Source organism: Aphanomyces astaci (genome assembly GCF_000520075.1).
Source record: "Aphanomyces astaci strain APO3 unplaced genomic scaffold supercont1.5, whole genome shotgun sequence".
In the NCBI taxonomy this organism is placed as follows: domain Eukaryota; phylum Oomycota; class Saprolegniomycetes; order Saprolegniales; family Verrucalvaceae; genus Aphanomyces; species Aphanomyces astaci.
In genome coordinates this window covers 273831-288831 of record NW_009798268.1, presented here as the reverse complement: position 1 = coordinate 288831, position 15001 = coordinate 273831, and the positions used below count along the sequence as shown (strand labels likewise).

The 15001-nt window shown below is 51.6% G+C and overlaps 7 protein-coding genes across 7 annotated transcripts in view; 6 read left to right on the top strand and 1 right to left on the bottom strand.

Annotated features, from left to right (window-relative positions):
* The window catches only part of H257_02884 (hypothetical protein), a gene marked incomplete at both ends in the record, with an annotated part of 3456 nt that extends 2307 nt beyond the window's left edge, over nucleotides 1-1149 (top strand). The window contains 2 exons of the mRNA XM_009826707.1: nucleotides 361-570; nucleotides 1120-1149. Of these exons, the coding sequence (XP_009825009.1) occupies nucleotides 361-570; nucleotides 1120-1149 (240 nt within the window). The remainder of the gene's footprint in view (nucleotides 1-360; nucleotides 571-1119) is intronic.
* Nucleotides 1150-1181: 32 nt separating this feature from the next.
* Nucleotides 1182-2159, top strand: H257_02883 (hypothetical protein; the record flags this gene model as incomplete). The annotated part of the gene is made up of 1 exon (XM_009826706.1): nucleotides 1182-2159. One exon carries the CDS (start codon nucleotides 1182-1184, stop codon nucleotides 2157-2159), a length of 978 nt encoding a protein of 325 aa, XP_009825008.1.
* A 3307-nt stretch (nucleotides 2160-5466) lies between these two features.
* On the top strand, nucleotides 5467-5709 carry H257_02882 (hypothetical protein; the record flags this gene model as incomplete). The annotated part of the gene is made up of 1 exon (XM_009826705.1): nucleotides 5467-5709. The coding sequence occupies one exon, from the start codon at nucleotides 5467-5469 to the stop codon at nucleotides 5707-5709; it is 243 nt and encodes an 80-aa protein (XP_009825007.1).
* A 2313-nt stretch (nucleotides 5710-8022) lies between these two features.
* H257_02881 (hypothetical protein) lies at nucleotides 8023-9258 on the top strand. Its single transcript, XM_009826704.1, has one exon. The coding sequence runs from the start codon at nucleotides 8053-8055 to the stop codon at nucleotides 9190-9192; it is 1140 nt and encodes a 379-aa protein (XP_009825006.1). The 5' UTR covers nucleotides 8023-8052; the 3' UTR covers nucleotides 9193-9258.
* Nucleotides 9259-9612: 354 nt separating this feature from the next.
* On the top strand, nucleotides 9613-10764 carry H257_02880 (hypothetical protein; the record flags this gene model as incomplete). The annotated part of the gene is made up of 1 exon (XM_009826703.1): nucleotides 9613-10764. The coding sequence occupies one exon, from the start codon at nucleotides 9613-9615 to the stop codon at nucleotides 10762-10764; it is 1152 nt and encodes a 383-aa protein (XP_009825005.1).
* A 223-nt stretch (nucleotides 10765-10987) lies between these two features.
* Nucleotides 10988-12795, bottom strand: H257_02879 (hypothetical protein). The gene has a single exon (XM_009826702.1). The coding sequence runs from the start codon at nucleotides 12756-12758 to the stop codon at nucleotides 11085-11087; it is 1674 nt and encodes a 557-aa protein (XP_009825004.1). The 5' UTR covers nucleotides 12759-12795; the 3' UTR covers nucleotides 10988-11084.
* A 507-nt stretch (nucleotides 12796-13302) lies between these two features.
* On the top strand, nucleotides 13303-14993 carry H257_02878 (hypothetical protein). The gene has a single exon (XM_009826701.1). The coding sequence runs from the start codon at nucleotides 13629-13631 to the stop codon at nucleotides 14301-14303; it is 675 nt and encodes a 224-aa protein (XP_009825003.1). The 5' UTR covers nucleotides 13303-13628; the 3' UTR covers nucleotides 14304-14993.
* Nucleotides 14994-15001: the final 8 nt, after the last annotated feature.

Sequence of the window (15001 nt, the reverse complement as noted above, 5' to 3'; positions counted from 1 at the left end):
TCTTATCAAAGAAATGAAAGATCTTGGATTGAGCAATGCTGTTATAGTGATGGACAATGCAAAATATCATAAAGGTCTCCCTGTGGATACTAGTACACCTAAATATGGACAAAAGAAAAGTGTGCTACAGAGTGCTTGCACAAAGTATGGAATTCCATACGCAAATGAAACGAAGGCTGGGTTGTGGAAAAAACTACGTGTACATGTCGATAAAATTGACATAGAGGTTGTGTCGATGGCCAAAGCTGCTGGCCATCAAGTTGTCTACACTCCTCCCTACCATAGTGATCTACAACCTATTGAGACTGTATGGGCAATTGTCAAAAGCCAGGTTAACTCTTTTAGATATATTGGGGACAGTTAATGAGGAACGTTCTTGTGAGGCTGAAGCGAGCGTTCGAGGACTTACAGGCAGCCAGCATCAAGGGCTGCATCAACAAGGCCGACCGTCAACTCTACAAGCGTGCGGAGTACATCAAGGAGCAGCAAGAGGACGATGCAAGTGAAAGCGAAAGTGACAGGGCCAGTGACAGCGACATCGACGAAAGTAGCAGTAACTCCAATCCGACTGTAGGCGTACAATTCTCGCCTTTGTATGCGTTGGAAGTGTCATTTACCGAGGGACTCCAGCCAGCATCATTATTGAGTGATGGCCTACCACGTTTGATTGGATAACGTGTTTTGGATAAAACCAATTTGCAGCCGATGATTTTGAAATTCGCACTGCACAAGGTTGCAACCTATCCAGGTTCTAAATTTTAGGTTGCGGATAGAATAGAACTGGCGTTTGCGAAATCTGTCTACTGTAAATTTTCTCGGTTTACGGTCGTCAGTAAACATAAACACCAAATTCCCGGATAACGTACATTTATCCGAAATTGTACCGGATACAACAATTGCTATCCGGGAAAACCGAAGTTTAATTTTATTGCCAAATATACTTTCGCTGAGGCGGACATGCTCTTAGCCAATGGCAGTGGCAGCGTGACATTTGGTTCTTCATAGTTTGTCAACAAGTGTCTGACAAGTGAAGAGGTGGTATCATCGAACCTTGCCACAGTCGAAGTATCCTTGCTTTAAAATTCCCAAAACTGTTTCGATTGTCACCACCCGCCTCAGGACAATGAGGTCAAGCAAAAGCCCCATTAACAGTAGCATTCTCTCATTTCCCATCTCTTGACATGGTTGCCACTGGACACAATGTCGGCATCGCGTTTGCGCTCAACATCGCCGCGGGCCTCGCCACGTGCATCGGCGGATCGGTCGTGTTCAGCAAGAGCCTCGTGCACCTTGCGAGCCCAAAGAGTCTGTCGGTGGCGCTCTCCCTGTCAGCGGGGGTGATGCTCTTCATTTCGCTCGTAGAAATCTTCGGCAAGAGTGTCGAGGGATTCACGGCGGGCCTTGGCGAGGACAACGCTGACGGCGAGTACGAATGCGACCAGACATGCCAGGGCAACTCGTGGCTCGCGGGCACAGCGTGCTTTGTCACGGGCTTTTGCATCATCTACGTCATGGACTGGATTGTGCACAAAATCTCGCCCGACTTTTCCGACGAACTCGACTTGGCCGACCTGCAGGCGCTCGAAGTCGCCGTGGACCCGACACCCCCCCACTTCCACGCCACGGGCACGCCCATCACCAATTGCCAGCTTGATGATGAAAAGATCATCAAGTTCAACGCCAAGTCCCGCCACCAGCTCAACAGGATGGGGGTCCTCACCGCCGTGGCCATTGCGATCCACAACCTCCCCGAAGGCGTTGCCACGTACATCGCTGCCATGCGGGACTTGCGCGTGGGGGCGGTGCTCGCCATCGGCATTGCGCTGCACAACATCCCCGAGGGCATCGCCGTGGCCACGCCCGTGTACTTTGCCACGGACAGCCGGTGCAAGGCGTTCCTGTGGACGTTCATCTCTGGTCTAGCCGAGCCGTTGGGGGGAGTCTTGGCATGGCTAGTCGTGGGCGAAGGACTCAACCCCGTCGTGGAGGGCGTCATGTTCGGCATTGTCACGGGCATGATGGTCACCATTTCCATCAAGGAGCTCATCCCCACGGCGGTCAAGTACTGGCCACAAGGTAGCATCGTCACGGTGGCGATCTTCGGGGGCATGCTCATCATGGCCACCAGCTTGATCCTCTTTGCCTACGCCGGCGTCTAAGCCAATATAATAAATATATAATAATCGAACGATCTCATACTTTACAGTTAGGGCTGAATACGAATTCACAGGTGCTATAACAAATTCGTACGTCACATGTGTCCAATCCTAGTACTATTAGTAGTACAGTGAACTTGGTAATAACTCGCAAGCGTGGCACCCCCATTTTTAGTTCGTCATAACATGAGGTTCCTTACGATCCATCCTGCATTGAGTTACTTCTACTCAAAAGTGGTCATGGACAACTCACGGATATGACCTGATGGGGCAATCAACCAAGAGCTGAAATCCATTGCAAGCGACAGGGCGTTCAACGAGATCTTTGACCGCGCGTACAACGTACTCTCCACGCCCCCCAAAGGGCCAGGGCGAGGCTACCTCCGGTTGGGGGCAGCCACCACCTACAAAACTCGCACCACGACACTCCGCAGTTGCCACGAATTGTGCCACCAATGAAGCGACTGCATCCTCCACCGACCCCTGTTTCCGGTCACATCCTGCAGCACCATGCGGGTGTTTTGATTTCGCATTACTAGAGTCGGTCAGTTCTACAACTTGCCGAAAATGGCGTTCAATCCTGCGCTGAGCTGTTGCGGGCGGTCGACAATTAAAGCTGATTGAGCTGGCGGGCGTCGATTGGCATTGGGTGATTGGCTGTTCTCACGGACGTGTTGGTCAATGAGTTTGGGAGGCGAGCTCATAAAGTCCCTAAGATGAAGGGATGAAGGGATGCAGTTATCGCTCTCATGACAGCGCGTGGACACGGCGTATGAAAACAGGAGAAAACTGGTTGCTGACCATTATACGATAGATTCTACAGGTAGCAGAGATATGGTATTATTGATTCACAGGAACACTTGCAATCTTGCCCGGTTCGGAAGCCTCTTTGACATCCGTTCTTCAAGTGTGCCGGTACCGGTAGTGGACAAGCGCGAAGTTGCGTGAATGAACTGCTTGTTCAAACTATGGATTACCAGCACACTTAATGATGAAGGTGGCGCATATTCTATGGCCATCTGCCCCTCCATTACTCCCACTTACCCTGTGCTCAAATTCTGTTGACTTGTTGCATACTACTGTAGTACGGTACAATCACAGTCAATGCCACTTTGCAGTTGCCGTTTGCCATTTGGTGGAGGCCAATACTGATCATACTAACATTAGTATAGTAGTTCAAGTGTCTGAAGAGAAGGCACCGTAAACCTTGCCACAGCCGACTATTACTAGTAATACTATTGTGGATTTGGTACAAATTTCCAGACCCGAATCGAATCACGAATCGACGCTATTGGCTAATCCATTGTTGTGCTCTTACAGAAAGGACAAGTATATTCAACCAATCAGAACTCCAGCGTGATTCAATATTGATCAGACATATTAATACCATGGGGGATGAAATACTGTACGACACCCCTAAGAAATACGACCACCTCCATGATCAGATACAGTATATTATTATTAAGTCTTTGTCGACAATAGTGAGGATACTCCTCACTCAGCCCTTCCGGCTACAGAGTGGCGTTACTTTAATCAAGTCAAGCCAAAATATCCTCACGCCACGGGAAAGCGGGTTGTGAGGATACTCCTGAACTTATTCTGAACTCGTGAGTTGTGATTGGTCATATATCTTTTATGTCTGAATAAAAATACAGCGGTACGCATTTCAAAAGTTCGCCATGACATCATTTGAGTGTCGTCGGCAAATTTATATACCAATGATTTGTGCATAGTTGTCAAATGTGCTCGTTCTGGAGATATGGTATTATTGATTCGCAGGAACACTTGCAATCTTTCCCGGTTCAGAAGCCACTTTGACATCCGCTCTTCAAGTGTGCCGGTACCGGTAGTGGACAAGCGCGAAGTTGCGTGAATAAACTGCTTGTTCAAACTATGGATTGCCAGCACACTTAATGATGAAGGTGGCGCATATTCTATGCACAGCCGGGAGTGGCGTGGCGGGTTAAAGAGGCTAGGCGGGAGCAGATTTAACACTGACTGGTCCTCACAACTGGTTTGGCTGGCTCAGAGGCCCTAATCTTCTCCGCCGACCTCTCACGAAAACTAGGTTACCGTTACACTAAAAACGTGTGTTCACGCTCGAAATGCAACAAAAGGGGGGAACAAGTGAATTTTGACTGGACAGCCGGGAATGGCGTGGCGGTAGCCCCAATCACAGTGCACTTGATACCATCTTTGTTGCCATGCCAGCGACTTCATGCCCGTGGATCCGAGGACTAGCGAAGAAATAACTGGATGGACAGATCGCTCGCGCCACCTTTGAAGAATGCTGTCGCGCCGCCGCTTCGGAGCGAGTGTGTCGAGTACTTCGAGGCCGATGGCTGCAGCGGCAGTTTGGATTAGCAGTGCTATTTCCTCGCATTTTATGAGCTTCCCGCGAGACGCACAACACAGTGGGTCTGAAGGGTAGGCCCTGATGTTGGGTACTAGCAGCACCCATTCTGCTACGGGGCAGAGCCAGGGGAGTCCCGATTTTCCGAGTTGGCGTTTTGTGCTTATGCTCTTCCGGTCGGTTTTGGAACTTCGTACGACTAACTGGACTGTGGAAATGGAGTCATAGTGCCGTCTTCGTTGGTCGCGGCGGTCGAGAAACGTGATGTCGCGCACACAGATTGTTGACTACGTGGATGCCAAGCGAAGCCAATTTCTCCGATGTTTTTACTCCAACACCAGTCAACGAGGAAACTGGGTCATTGCAAAATATTCCTACGTCATTATCAATAAACGAGCAAGTTATATTTCTTACCATCGGTCTTGGTGCGTTTGCCTTGAAACCATGGCAAACCCTTGCCTTCCAAGGCCTTCACCCGCCTGATATCTTGTTGCTGTACAGAGAACCGAGGAAAGTGTGGACACCCCCTAAAAACTGGGCCACCTCTGTAATTTTATCATATTTTAATTCTTAATTCAAGACCTCTAATATTTACTATTATAAATGATTTTGGCCAATCCAATTTGTCAATTCAAGTGCTGTTCAACTATTGGCCAGTTCAAATATGAAATTCAAATCCATGAGTCAACATCGCCACAACCCACAACTCAAATGCCCGCGTCAAGACTACAGCCATCGTACTCCTTGGGAGAAAAGCGGGAGCTCCTCATCAAGTTCGACACTCTTGGATGGAATAGTCGTAAGTTTTGCGCGGAGTTTCTTGTCCCTCGAGCTACATGGGCCCGATGGTGAAAGCTCCGAGCAAAGCTTACGACTACTCAGCGCAACCTCAAGCCAAGGTCCCTGGGCCATGGCGCCAAAACAATCATCCCGTTCAAGAACGAGCTTTTGGCCTTCATGAAGGACGTGCGACGTGAGGAACATATCCTCACGTCCATGCACATGGTCACCTACATGAAGACGCACCACAAGCAGTGGCTGGACCAGCACAAGGCCACGAAAAAGGACCCCTACAAGGCTATTCTTGGAATCTCTGCCAGGCCTTCGCCCGTCGACACCGATTTTCCCAGCGGATCCTCCGTATGCTGTGGTTGGAAGACACTCCTGTCAATTCTGCCGCTGAAAAGCGTCTCGCGATGATAAAGCGATCCATTAAAGCCTGGAAAATGATTACTCCTGATGCGATTAGAAGATCATTTGAAAAGGCATTGCCACGACCAGAAATGCATATAATATAATGTGATGTTTTGTCTTGAGGACTTGGTTGTTCTTGTTGTGCTCGGTAGGAGGGTTCTCGAGGTAAACCCCCCTCCTGAATCGATTGGAATGTGTTTCAAGTCGTGGATTGGAGCTTTCCCAAAAAAGGCGACATGTATTTGTAATGGTACATATGGATAAATTCCAGTACATTTAATCCAATCATAATCTTGACCTCGTTCTCCTGCAATATAAAATTGAAATTCTTGGCATTCTGTTTTCCCATACAAAACGACCTGCATGATAGGTCCAGTTTTTCCTCGGTTCTCTGTAGTTGTTCGAACTCGTCGATGGTTCGAATCCATTTTCCAGAATAAAGGAAAGAGTTGCATCGAAGGCCGACGACCCCACCGTTGCCGTCATCAACAATGGCACACCCGAAACAAAACTTTACTTGGTTCGTGTACTTCATGTTCAGGAAGGACTTGGTTGCGGCCAACTCGCCCTTCGGATCGACCTTGCCGTTGACATCGCGGCGAAATCGAACTTGACGCTTCGATCCATTCACCCCGTAGCCACCAATCTTTGTGCGTTTCGTCCCATGAAAAAATTTGACTCGGTTCCAAAGCAGTGACACAAGTTGCGTCCAGATACATATATGGCGGGCAGTCAACAACGCTATCTGCATCCCACGACCATATCCCAAAGCGAGTTGCCAAATGCTGTGCCCAACTAAGGTGTGCTTACGCCCAAGCTGACGATGCGTCTACATTCCCTTGCTTGAGAGCGCCAATCGATGTCACAACTGGATTCATACGGAGGTATGCACTGTACACGGCAGACGTTCCGACATGCATTCGATTGAGCGATAGGCGTAGCTGGTTGACCATGTGGGTTGTCTTGCGCAGCCCCCATCCCCATTCCATGCAATCCGCAATAAAATCGATTTCGATGGAGCTGGGTTCGATCAGCTTGTTGAGGCCACCAGTTTACTTGGGCTCCCCAGCATACGCGACACCAGCCACAGCATACTCAGCAACGCCCTGCAGTACTGAGGACAGATCCGTACGACCCGCTCGGTACACTGAACGTCTTCATGATGCTCCAAATCGCACCTCTGTACGTGGTCAATTCATCGCTTGGAGGTGCATTCAAGGTCTCGATGAAGTAAAGAGCCCATGCCACTTGGTCTGTGTGTCGACGATGTACTCCGGGCTTGCAGTGTGTTGCTGTGACGCCTTGTTTGGGTTTGTCTTTGCTAATTTGCATAGTCGTGGTGTCGGCGCTCTGATAACCTCTAAAGGCTTGGCGGTGCTCTTCGACTTGCATGTTGGTTGCCACGCATGGTTTTGTTCAAACCACCTCCTCGTCGTTTTCGCGGGGACATGACAAATTTGAATGATTTCAAAATTTAGTAGGTGTTTAGTAGTGCGGTGAGTTTAAAAATTAATATTCAACTCACTATTGAGAATCTAGTAACCCAAGCCGTGTTCTAGTAACTTGCCGCCATCTGACGTATATTTTTAATTCGAACTTGTATATTATTTCAAAGGCAGTGGTCGACCTGGATGTTGATGCTTTTCAACGCGCCTTAGCCCATAACTATTGCAGTTCAACGCCAATTCCAAGGCCACACCCCTCACCCTACGTACGCTATCATTCCCCGTAGGGTGATCTATTTTGTTTTGTAATTGCAGCTCTACAAAAATAGTTATGGGAAAAGGCCCGCCAATCCTTTGATCTTGCCCAAACGTACAGTACGTGAGGACACCCGATGCCTGCCATGCAGCAATGCACCATGGGCGTCTGCTTCTCGCGATGACGTCATAAATTTCACTTCGACATGTGGAATATTTTCGAGGTCCTCAAGGATTGGCTAAAATATATTCAATCATGAAATACCATCTCCAGATAACAATGAGTTGCAATCGCATATTTTTAAAAATAGTATTATCCATCACTGTCAGCGTGCATACTTTATTCCATATATACACGAGTGCAACACTGGGGCAGTTCCTACGTGGTTCTAATCGTTATGTTGGATGACTTTTGGAAGCTGTTGGATGATACAATCACGGATTTTAGAAATCCATAAAAATAATTCGTACTAAGTAGTACTAGTACTACCGGTTGTACTGGTACATAATTCGCAGGTAATGATTGAGTGGTGGTATTTTATTGGCTAAAACGTTTTTGGTCACTTCTCACTATGGTATCCGGATCCGTCCGTGTCAACTTGTTCGATTTTCCACCGGCAGGCTTACAACCTGAATCACTCGACCCCCAATGCAACGGGAAGCATCCACGGACGCACGCCTGGCGTCGATGGACCGACGCCTGGATATGGTCTTCGCCGCTATTGACAGTCTTCCTGATCGTATCTACCAACGTCTCCATGAGGCAAAAGACCACGATCCCGTTCGTCCAAAGGCAGACACGATCACGTTGACCATGGCCGAGTTCACACAAGCGCTGATGCAAGCGTCCATGAAGCCATGTGATAGACCATCCGCGTCGTCTTCGGTGCATTCGTTGGTTGAGCAGCATATTCAAACAAGCTTGCGCAAGGATGTTGTCACCACAAGCGGAAACAGTTCTGTGCACATCGACAACACGTTGGGCATTTCAAAGGCAACACCTACGACTTATATGAAGAGTATGCCATCCCCGACAAACTTCGACATGCTGATTGAATCACCGCGATCGTCGTCGAACGACGTCGCGCCTCACGACCTCATCTCAGCCACAGAGTCGAAGAAAAGTCTATCGCTACCCCTCATCGTATCGACTGACACGATACGCGACACGCCGCTCCTATCCCTCTCACGCCTTCCGTCACCTCAAACGAAAAAGCGCAAAATCCGTCCATCCAGTCAACCATATCCTCCCTTGTCGAATGACGTCCATTCCGTTCGTCCATTGAATGCTGTTCTTCCTGTAGCTCCACATGGGAGTTCTGGGTGCGACGATGGAAATCCCGACGACGTGGCCAAGACCAAGTCCAGACGCCACGTGCCACCGCCACCTCAATGGCGCTGCCATGCCACCCTATGTAAGACCATGTGGGTGCACTGGTATCGCGGCGACGCTGCCAACCACGTGGGGCCGTTCCGGTTCCTAAAACTGGGCGCCGACACGGACGCTCAAAGCAGGCGGCTGTTCCGCCGCGGCCGGAAACTCATGCATGCGCTGGAGCGCGTCGTGCTGTCGAGCCACTGGGTCGAGTCCGCCGACGCGATTGCCGCGCTGCCGACGTCCAAGTTTGCCGCGTTGTTCGAGAAAGCATTTGGAACGTTCTTGGGACGGACGCCTCACGGCACGTTGACCCGGCCAGGGTTTGAATTGGTCCGAGCTGACCAAGTCGCGTTCTACATGTACAGCACCGTAGTGGACATCATGACCAAAGCAGAGACATGTGGAAGGTAGACGACTTTGAGAATGCCATTTGATGTGTTGATCTTGCAGTCGTTCGTGTCGAATGAAGTTGAGGAGTATATATTTGGGAACGATCACACACGCAGTTCGTACGTGGATTGGGTGCTACTAACAAGTACTTCAAGTAGTTAGTACTAGTATGTGTTAACCGACAGAGCTACTAGCATCATAACGGTAGCGCTAACGTTAGCGTCGTGGGAACGGTAGTTAGAAAAAGCAGCAATTGTCTCCCAGGATGAAGCGCATTCATACTAGTAGTTGCAGCATGCAGAAATAGGTGGTGGTGTCGTCATGGGGACCAAATGAGAAGACCCCCGTGAGTTGCAAGTTTACTACACCCTTACCTTACTCGTGGCAGTTGGTGATTTATCCGGATCAACGTGGCTGCACATATGAGCTCGTTATTGGAGAATGCGCGACTTGAGCCACTTGGATGTGCGCGAGTTGGTTGAAGCGATATACCACAGTTTGGACGGGCTGGATGACCGACTGGCCAAACTATCGCAACAGATCCTGGGAAGCTACCCTGGCCCCAACCAAGGCCCCGATGTTGTCGATGTCGACGACGCCATAGTCGAACCCATGACAGCATCCTCGCTCTATCCCGAGGCCGACCCGGTGACTGGGCCTAAAGACGTTACCCCGGCGTCGTTCACACAGCCAAGTGCGTCCCCCCCTTGTTTACAGCCTTCCCCCATTTCGAGTGAACACGGAATGAACGCATCGACGGATCAGCTTACCGTTTTGCCCTCGCTCCATAAGGCCGCCCGCACAGCCTGTGTTACCTCTTTGGGGCCAATTGTGCCATCCACACCATCTCCCCCATTGGACACTTTGCATTCGAACAACCCCACTAACTCTCGTTGGAAGGCGCAGGCTTCGAACCGGAGCTTGCCGCCCCCTCTCCAGCCCCCCCACTACTCTCGAATGCAGCCTTCGGCTCCAACACCCGCCAAACGCCCCCCGGACTCTGCGTCTTCTCAACTCTGCCTCGCGCCTCCCCTCCGTGCCCGCGAAACCGCAGCTGCGTCGCACCGCTCACCAGGGCCTTTCCCCCCACTCCAGAAACCACCCCCCCCTCCAGTCGAACCCCTACCACACGGATTATTTATGTGGAAGGACAGTGCCCCCCACCGTGCCCCTGAGTCGTGGCGCTTCCCCTCCACTTCGTGCGCCGCCATGTGGACGTTGTGGTTCCAAGGCGATCCCGTGCATCGCATCGGTCCGTTTCGGCACTTGACCACGAGCGACGTGTCGGACGTGACAAGTAAAATCCAGCTGTACTACGCTCAGGTGGTGATGGGGGATCTCTTGTCGGTGGCCTTGCTGCACGCGCTGGCAATGTCGCCCGATCACATTGCCAAGATGAGTGTAGCCAGCGCGCTGTCCGTGCTGGAGATGGCCATGTCGCTGCGGGGCTTGGAACGAATGTCCCCCCCAACTCGACCAACGACTTCTGTCCCATCGTTGGCGTCCGAACAACTGTACATCCACGTGTACCAACGCATCGCTAACTCTCGGATCGTTCCCCAGAAGCCCCGCCACGATATTCGTTTTTTGTAGTAGTCGATCGTATTACAAAGTGATGTGGTACACATGAGCTTGTCGAGGCGGCCGTGCGTACCTAGTGTAACGATGATTGCGTGGAATTGGATATACGAACTAAAACTGTAAGTTATAGTAGTCTTCACATCGTGCCAAGGTCATTTAGGTCTCGACGCATAGACTAATGGCATGACATTTCCCCGAAAGTGAGTATGGCGTTGCAACACTGTCCGAAACTGACACCGGAACGAGTTGAGACACTTATATTCGTCATCATGCTACTGCCAAACAATACTTCCAATCTCCAACTATGACGCACGTTCAAAACGATCTGAGGTTTAGATTTGCATCGAGCCATCGGAGACTGTAGCATTGTCGTCCACGTCGCTGTCATCGGTGAGGATGACAATCTCATGGGGGCGCTGCGACACCTTGCGGGGGCGGCCGCGGGGGCGCTTGGTCGGCTGAGTAGGCGGCGGCAGCGGCGCAATCTTGACCTTTTTCGGGGCTGGCTCCAGCACGGTCAGTGGAACTTTACGAGGACGGCCTCGCTTTCGCTTCAATGGGATGGAAGCCGCCAAAAGCGGCGTGGGTTCGGCCAGTGGCTCGGTGGGCTGGCTGTGGACTTGCTCCAAGTGGCTGAAGCTCATCTCCAACGTTCGCTGCCAATTGGGCTCTGGGGCGTCCTCCGAGTCGGGTACAATCGTCGAGGAATCGTCTAGTGAGAGAGCAGACGCTTCGTGGGAGTGGGTAGTCGTCGTTGTTACTTCAGCGTGTGCGGCTATTCCAGTCGGATCTGCTGCTTGGGGGGCGTTACTACTGGCTGTAGCCGTCGTCGTCACAGGGTGGTTGGCCGAGGAGGCTAGATATTGGCTCGCTAGAGGCGTACGGGTCAGCGTGGCCGAGCCGAATCGAGGCGGCGGCGGCGGGGACTGATGGGCTACGGGGAAGTTGGTTCCAGCGCTCGACCCTTGTTTAGGCTGTTCCGGTACGTGACTGGAGGTTGAGATCGTTGCCTTGAGCTGCCGTTGTTTCAAGGCAGCAATGTCCGATACCTTCATGCTCGAAGGGCCCTTGGACTGTCGGGGTTTTCGAGGGGGTGAATCCTCGGTGGCATACAATACCATCTTGTCTCGGCCGAGGGAATTGTTGATGGCGAGGGCGGCTTGCAGCAGACTTGGACTTGCCGTGGACGTGGTTTGCTGCGAAGACCTGCTATCTTCGACCTCCGCACGAAGGAAGCTATTGGCGGGGGGCTTGGGTGTCGATGATACAGGTCTTGTCGTTCGCTTGGGGTGGGATGGACGACCAGTGCCTAACGACGAAGCGGCCAGTTGGGTTTGGGCATCGTCAGAGGGGCTATGTGCTGGCTGATTGCTCCATGGGATTCTACTACCAGTTGCAGACTGGCGCTGTATGGGTTTCGTCGTTAAAGGCTGGTTCGTAGGTTTTTTGGATGGCGTGGTAGCCGCAGTGTTGGCTGGGGGTCGACGGTGCTTGGTCGTAGAGGGATTGGGAGCTGAGGCGGCCGACGGCGCCAATGCTGCAGTACTTGTCGAGGCGTCGCGACGCGGGGTGGATGTGATCGCTTCCGTGAAAGCTTTAAGCGCTGTGTTGAAGCCTTGGATGCCGACCACCACCTCGGGCTCCGTGTCGGTTTCGTCGACCTTCGCAGCCAATGCGTGGGGAATCACGAGATTGTTGGAAATGACTTGTCGACGAAGGACTGCCGCTGCCTTTTCAACCCGCTCCAAACGACGAAGGACAGCGGCATTCGACGTGTCCACTTTGGAGCCGACGCTTGCAGGGACATCCCTCACTGCACGTTCGACTGCATCGAGCCGTCGAAGCACAGTCGCATTCATGGACGCCATCATCGCCTCCACAGCCGCGCTCACCTGGTCTGGGAAGGATTGCAGCAAGGACTCGATCTTATTCAAACGACCGTCCAACACGTCTGTGCGGTGGAGCGGCGACGATGCGCGCGGGTCGCTTGGTGGGGGGCCAGCCATTCGCAAGTTGCGCGGCACTTTCGCTTGTTTACTGTTTAAATACCCACTGGTAACAACCGGATTTCGGGTTTCCGGCATCAGATATATTGATACTACGTAGATTTATAATACTATTAATACTTCGAAGTAAGTTACTACTGTACTGGAGTGTATTAATAGTAGGAGTACTAGTAGTACAAGAGTGGTATTCGTATAATAGTATTAATACTTCGAAGTATGTACTAAGTACTCCGGAGTTCAATTAATAGTATTAATAATATTAATATGTAGTACTACGTAGTACTACCATTAGTAGTACCGGTATACTTCAGGGTAAAAAAATATTATTAAAAAAAAAGATTTTGTGATTTATCAAGGTCATCATTTTTACTACGTAGTACTTCTATTAATACGCAGTAGTAACATTTATAACGTTAGTATGAGTTTACTGTACTTTGAGTCACGTCATTCGTAGTCACTGTCAGTACTTATCATACTTTGAATACGTACTACTTTAATAGTACGTATTCAAAGTACTAGTTACCGAAGTAAAGGATCAAGAAAGCAAGCATCTAACGTTGTATTCATTGTCTGTTGTTGGCGTACTGATAATATGGCGGTTGTGGGTACTTGGTCTCGAGAACTTGGCGATCAGTCGGTAGTAGGGGAAGAGACGAGGATGGGGGTGGGGGTGGTGGCTGGAAAGGGACGTGGTGTTGCCACGTCGAGTAGCCCCCACCACTTCCCCTTGCCACAAAAGCGGGATGCTGGGGCGGCGCTGGGTCGTTATGGAACTCTTCCACCAGTGCCGACGACGACGATGCAGGGATCCCAGTTCTTGGCTCATTGCGCGCATCATATTGATCCAGATTCTGTCGGTGAGTAGGTTTTATGTTTTGGTTGAGCGGGGCGTGGTTGGGGGGAGACCGAGCCCGCCTCGACGGCGGTTCCACAGGGGGTTCAAGTAGCAACTCCACGAACCTCCCGTCGTCCGCTTCATCGTCGTCTGGCGGCACATCCTTCCGCTTGATGCCCGTGCCTTTGGTGAGCAAGCGGTGGATGGAGCTCACGACGTACGACGTCGGTCGCTTCGTAGCCACGCGGTGGGGTCCAAACAAGTTGCCGTCGGGGTTATGGAACAACAAGATGTCGAACGCCCGGTCAAAACAGATGCCGAGGTCGATTTCGAGCATCTCTTTGAGATCGTCGAAGCTTTCGGCAAAGCCATGGGCGATCGCCACGTCACTCAGCTTGCGCCACAGTACATTGTTGTTGGACGTTTGTTGGCGGCACGGCTTGATCTTCATGAGACCGGACCGGAGGCACCGAAGAGGTCCTAAGCCGACCTCTGGTACCCCGAGGAACCACCGCAGCCACATCGACTTGCACAGCTCCGACGGGTACACCCACCCTTCGGGGGTTACTCGCTGCGTGCCGTCCGACCACGTAAACGCCGACGGCGCGTCTTCGTTGGGCGGAGGCGTCAGCTTGTCCTTCAAATCGGACGGCAGAGCATCGAATACAGCTCGAAACGGGAGCAGCGTGGGGTCCTTGGCATGCAGGTGATCGGCGAGGTTGTCCGGATGGGCGAGCAAGATGAGGTCGAACGTGCGATCGAAGATGGAGAGACTCGTGTCCAGGGGAAGGTCGTGGAGAGATGCTTCGGACGCGATGGTCGTGTCTGTCGCGATGGCCGTCGTGATGAAGTGGCGCATGAGCAGGCGGGCATCCCGCAGCTGTCGCTTCGAGTGGAAGTCCCGCACGTCGCAGAGTTTGAGCAGCCGAAACGGGCAGATTGGAGGAGAAGATGACGTCGCGCCGTAAAACCAAAGTGTCCACAACGAACGACAAGTTGGGGTCGGGAACTGCCACGTTTCTGGCGCGAGGCGCGTGGTGCCGTCCGACCAAGCAAACGACCCAGACGAGGGATCGGAAGAAATCGTATCCTGTGAGGGCGGTACCAGGTGTGGCATGACGTGGGTGGTTACGGCGTCGACCGTCACGGCTGGAAGGTGACCAAGCTGCTTCTCCATGGCCTCCACGCGCGACCGACCTCGGGCAAGGGATGCTTCCAGCGAGCGGAATTTGGCATCTTGAGCATCGAGCACTGTTTCCAGCTTTTGGTCTATCTTCTTGAAGGTGTCCTGGAGCATGCTCAAGCCCACATGAGGCGACGAGTAGCTGTAGTCCTGTCCATTGGCAGTGTGCGCAACGGACGTGGCGGACCGTTGACTGTTGTTGTGATGCATGTTGCGGTTTCGAGA

What these genes read in the sequence shown, in the direction of transcription:
- H257_02881 (XM_009826704.1), top strand. Translation starts at nt 8,053, where the DNA reads ATGCAACGGGAAGCATCCACGGACGCACGCCTGGCGTCGATGGACCGA.
- H257_02879 (XM_009826702.1), bottom strand. Translation starts at nt 12,758, where the DNA reads ATGGCTGGCCCCCCACCAAGCGACCCGCGCGCATCGTCGCCGCTCCAC.
- H257_02878 (XM_009826701.1), top strand. Translation starts at nt 13,629, where the DNA reads ATGTTTTGGTTGAGCGGGGCGTGGTTGGGGGGAGACCGAGCCCGCCTC.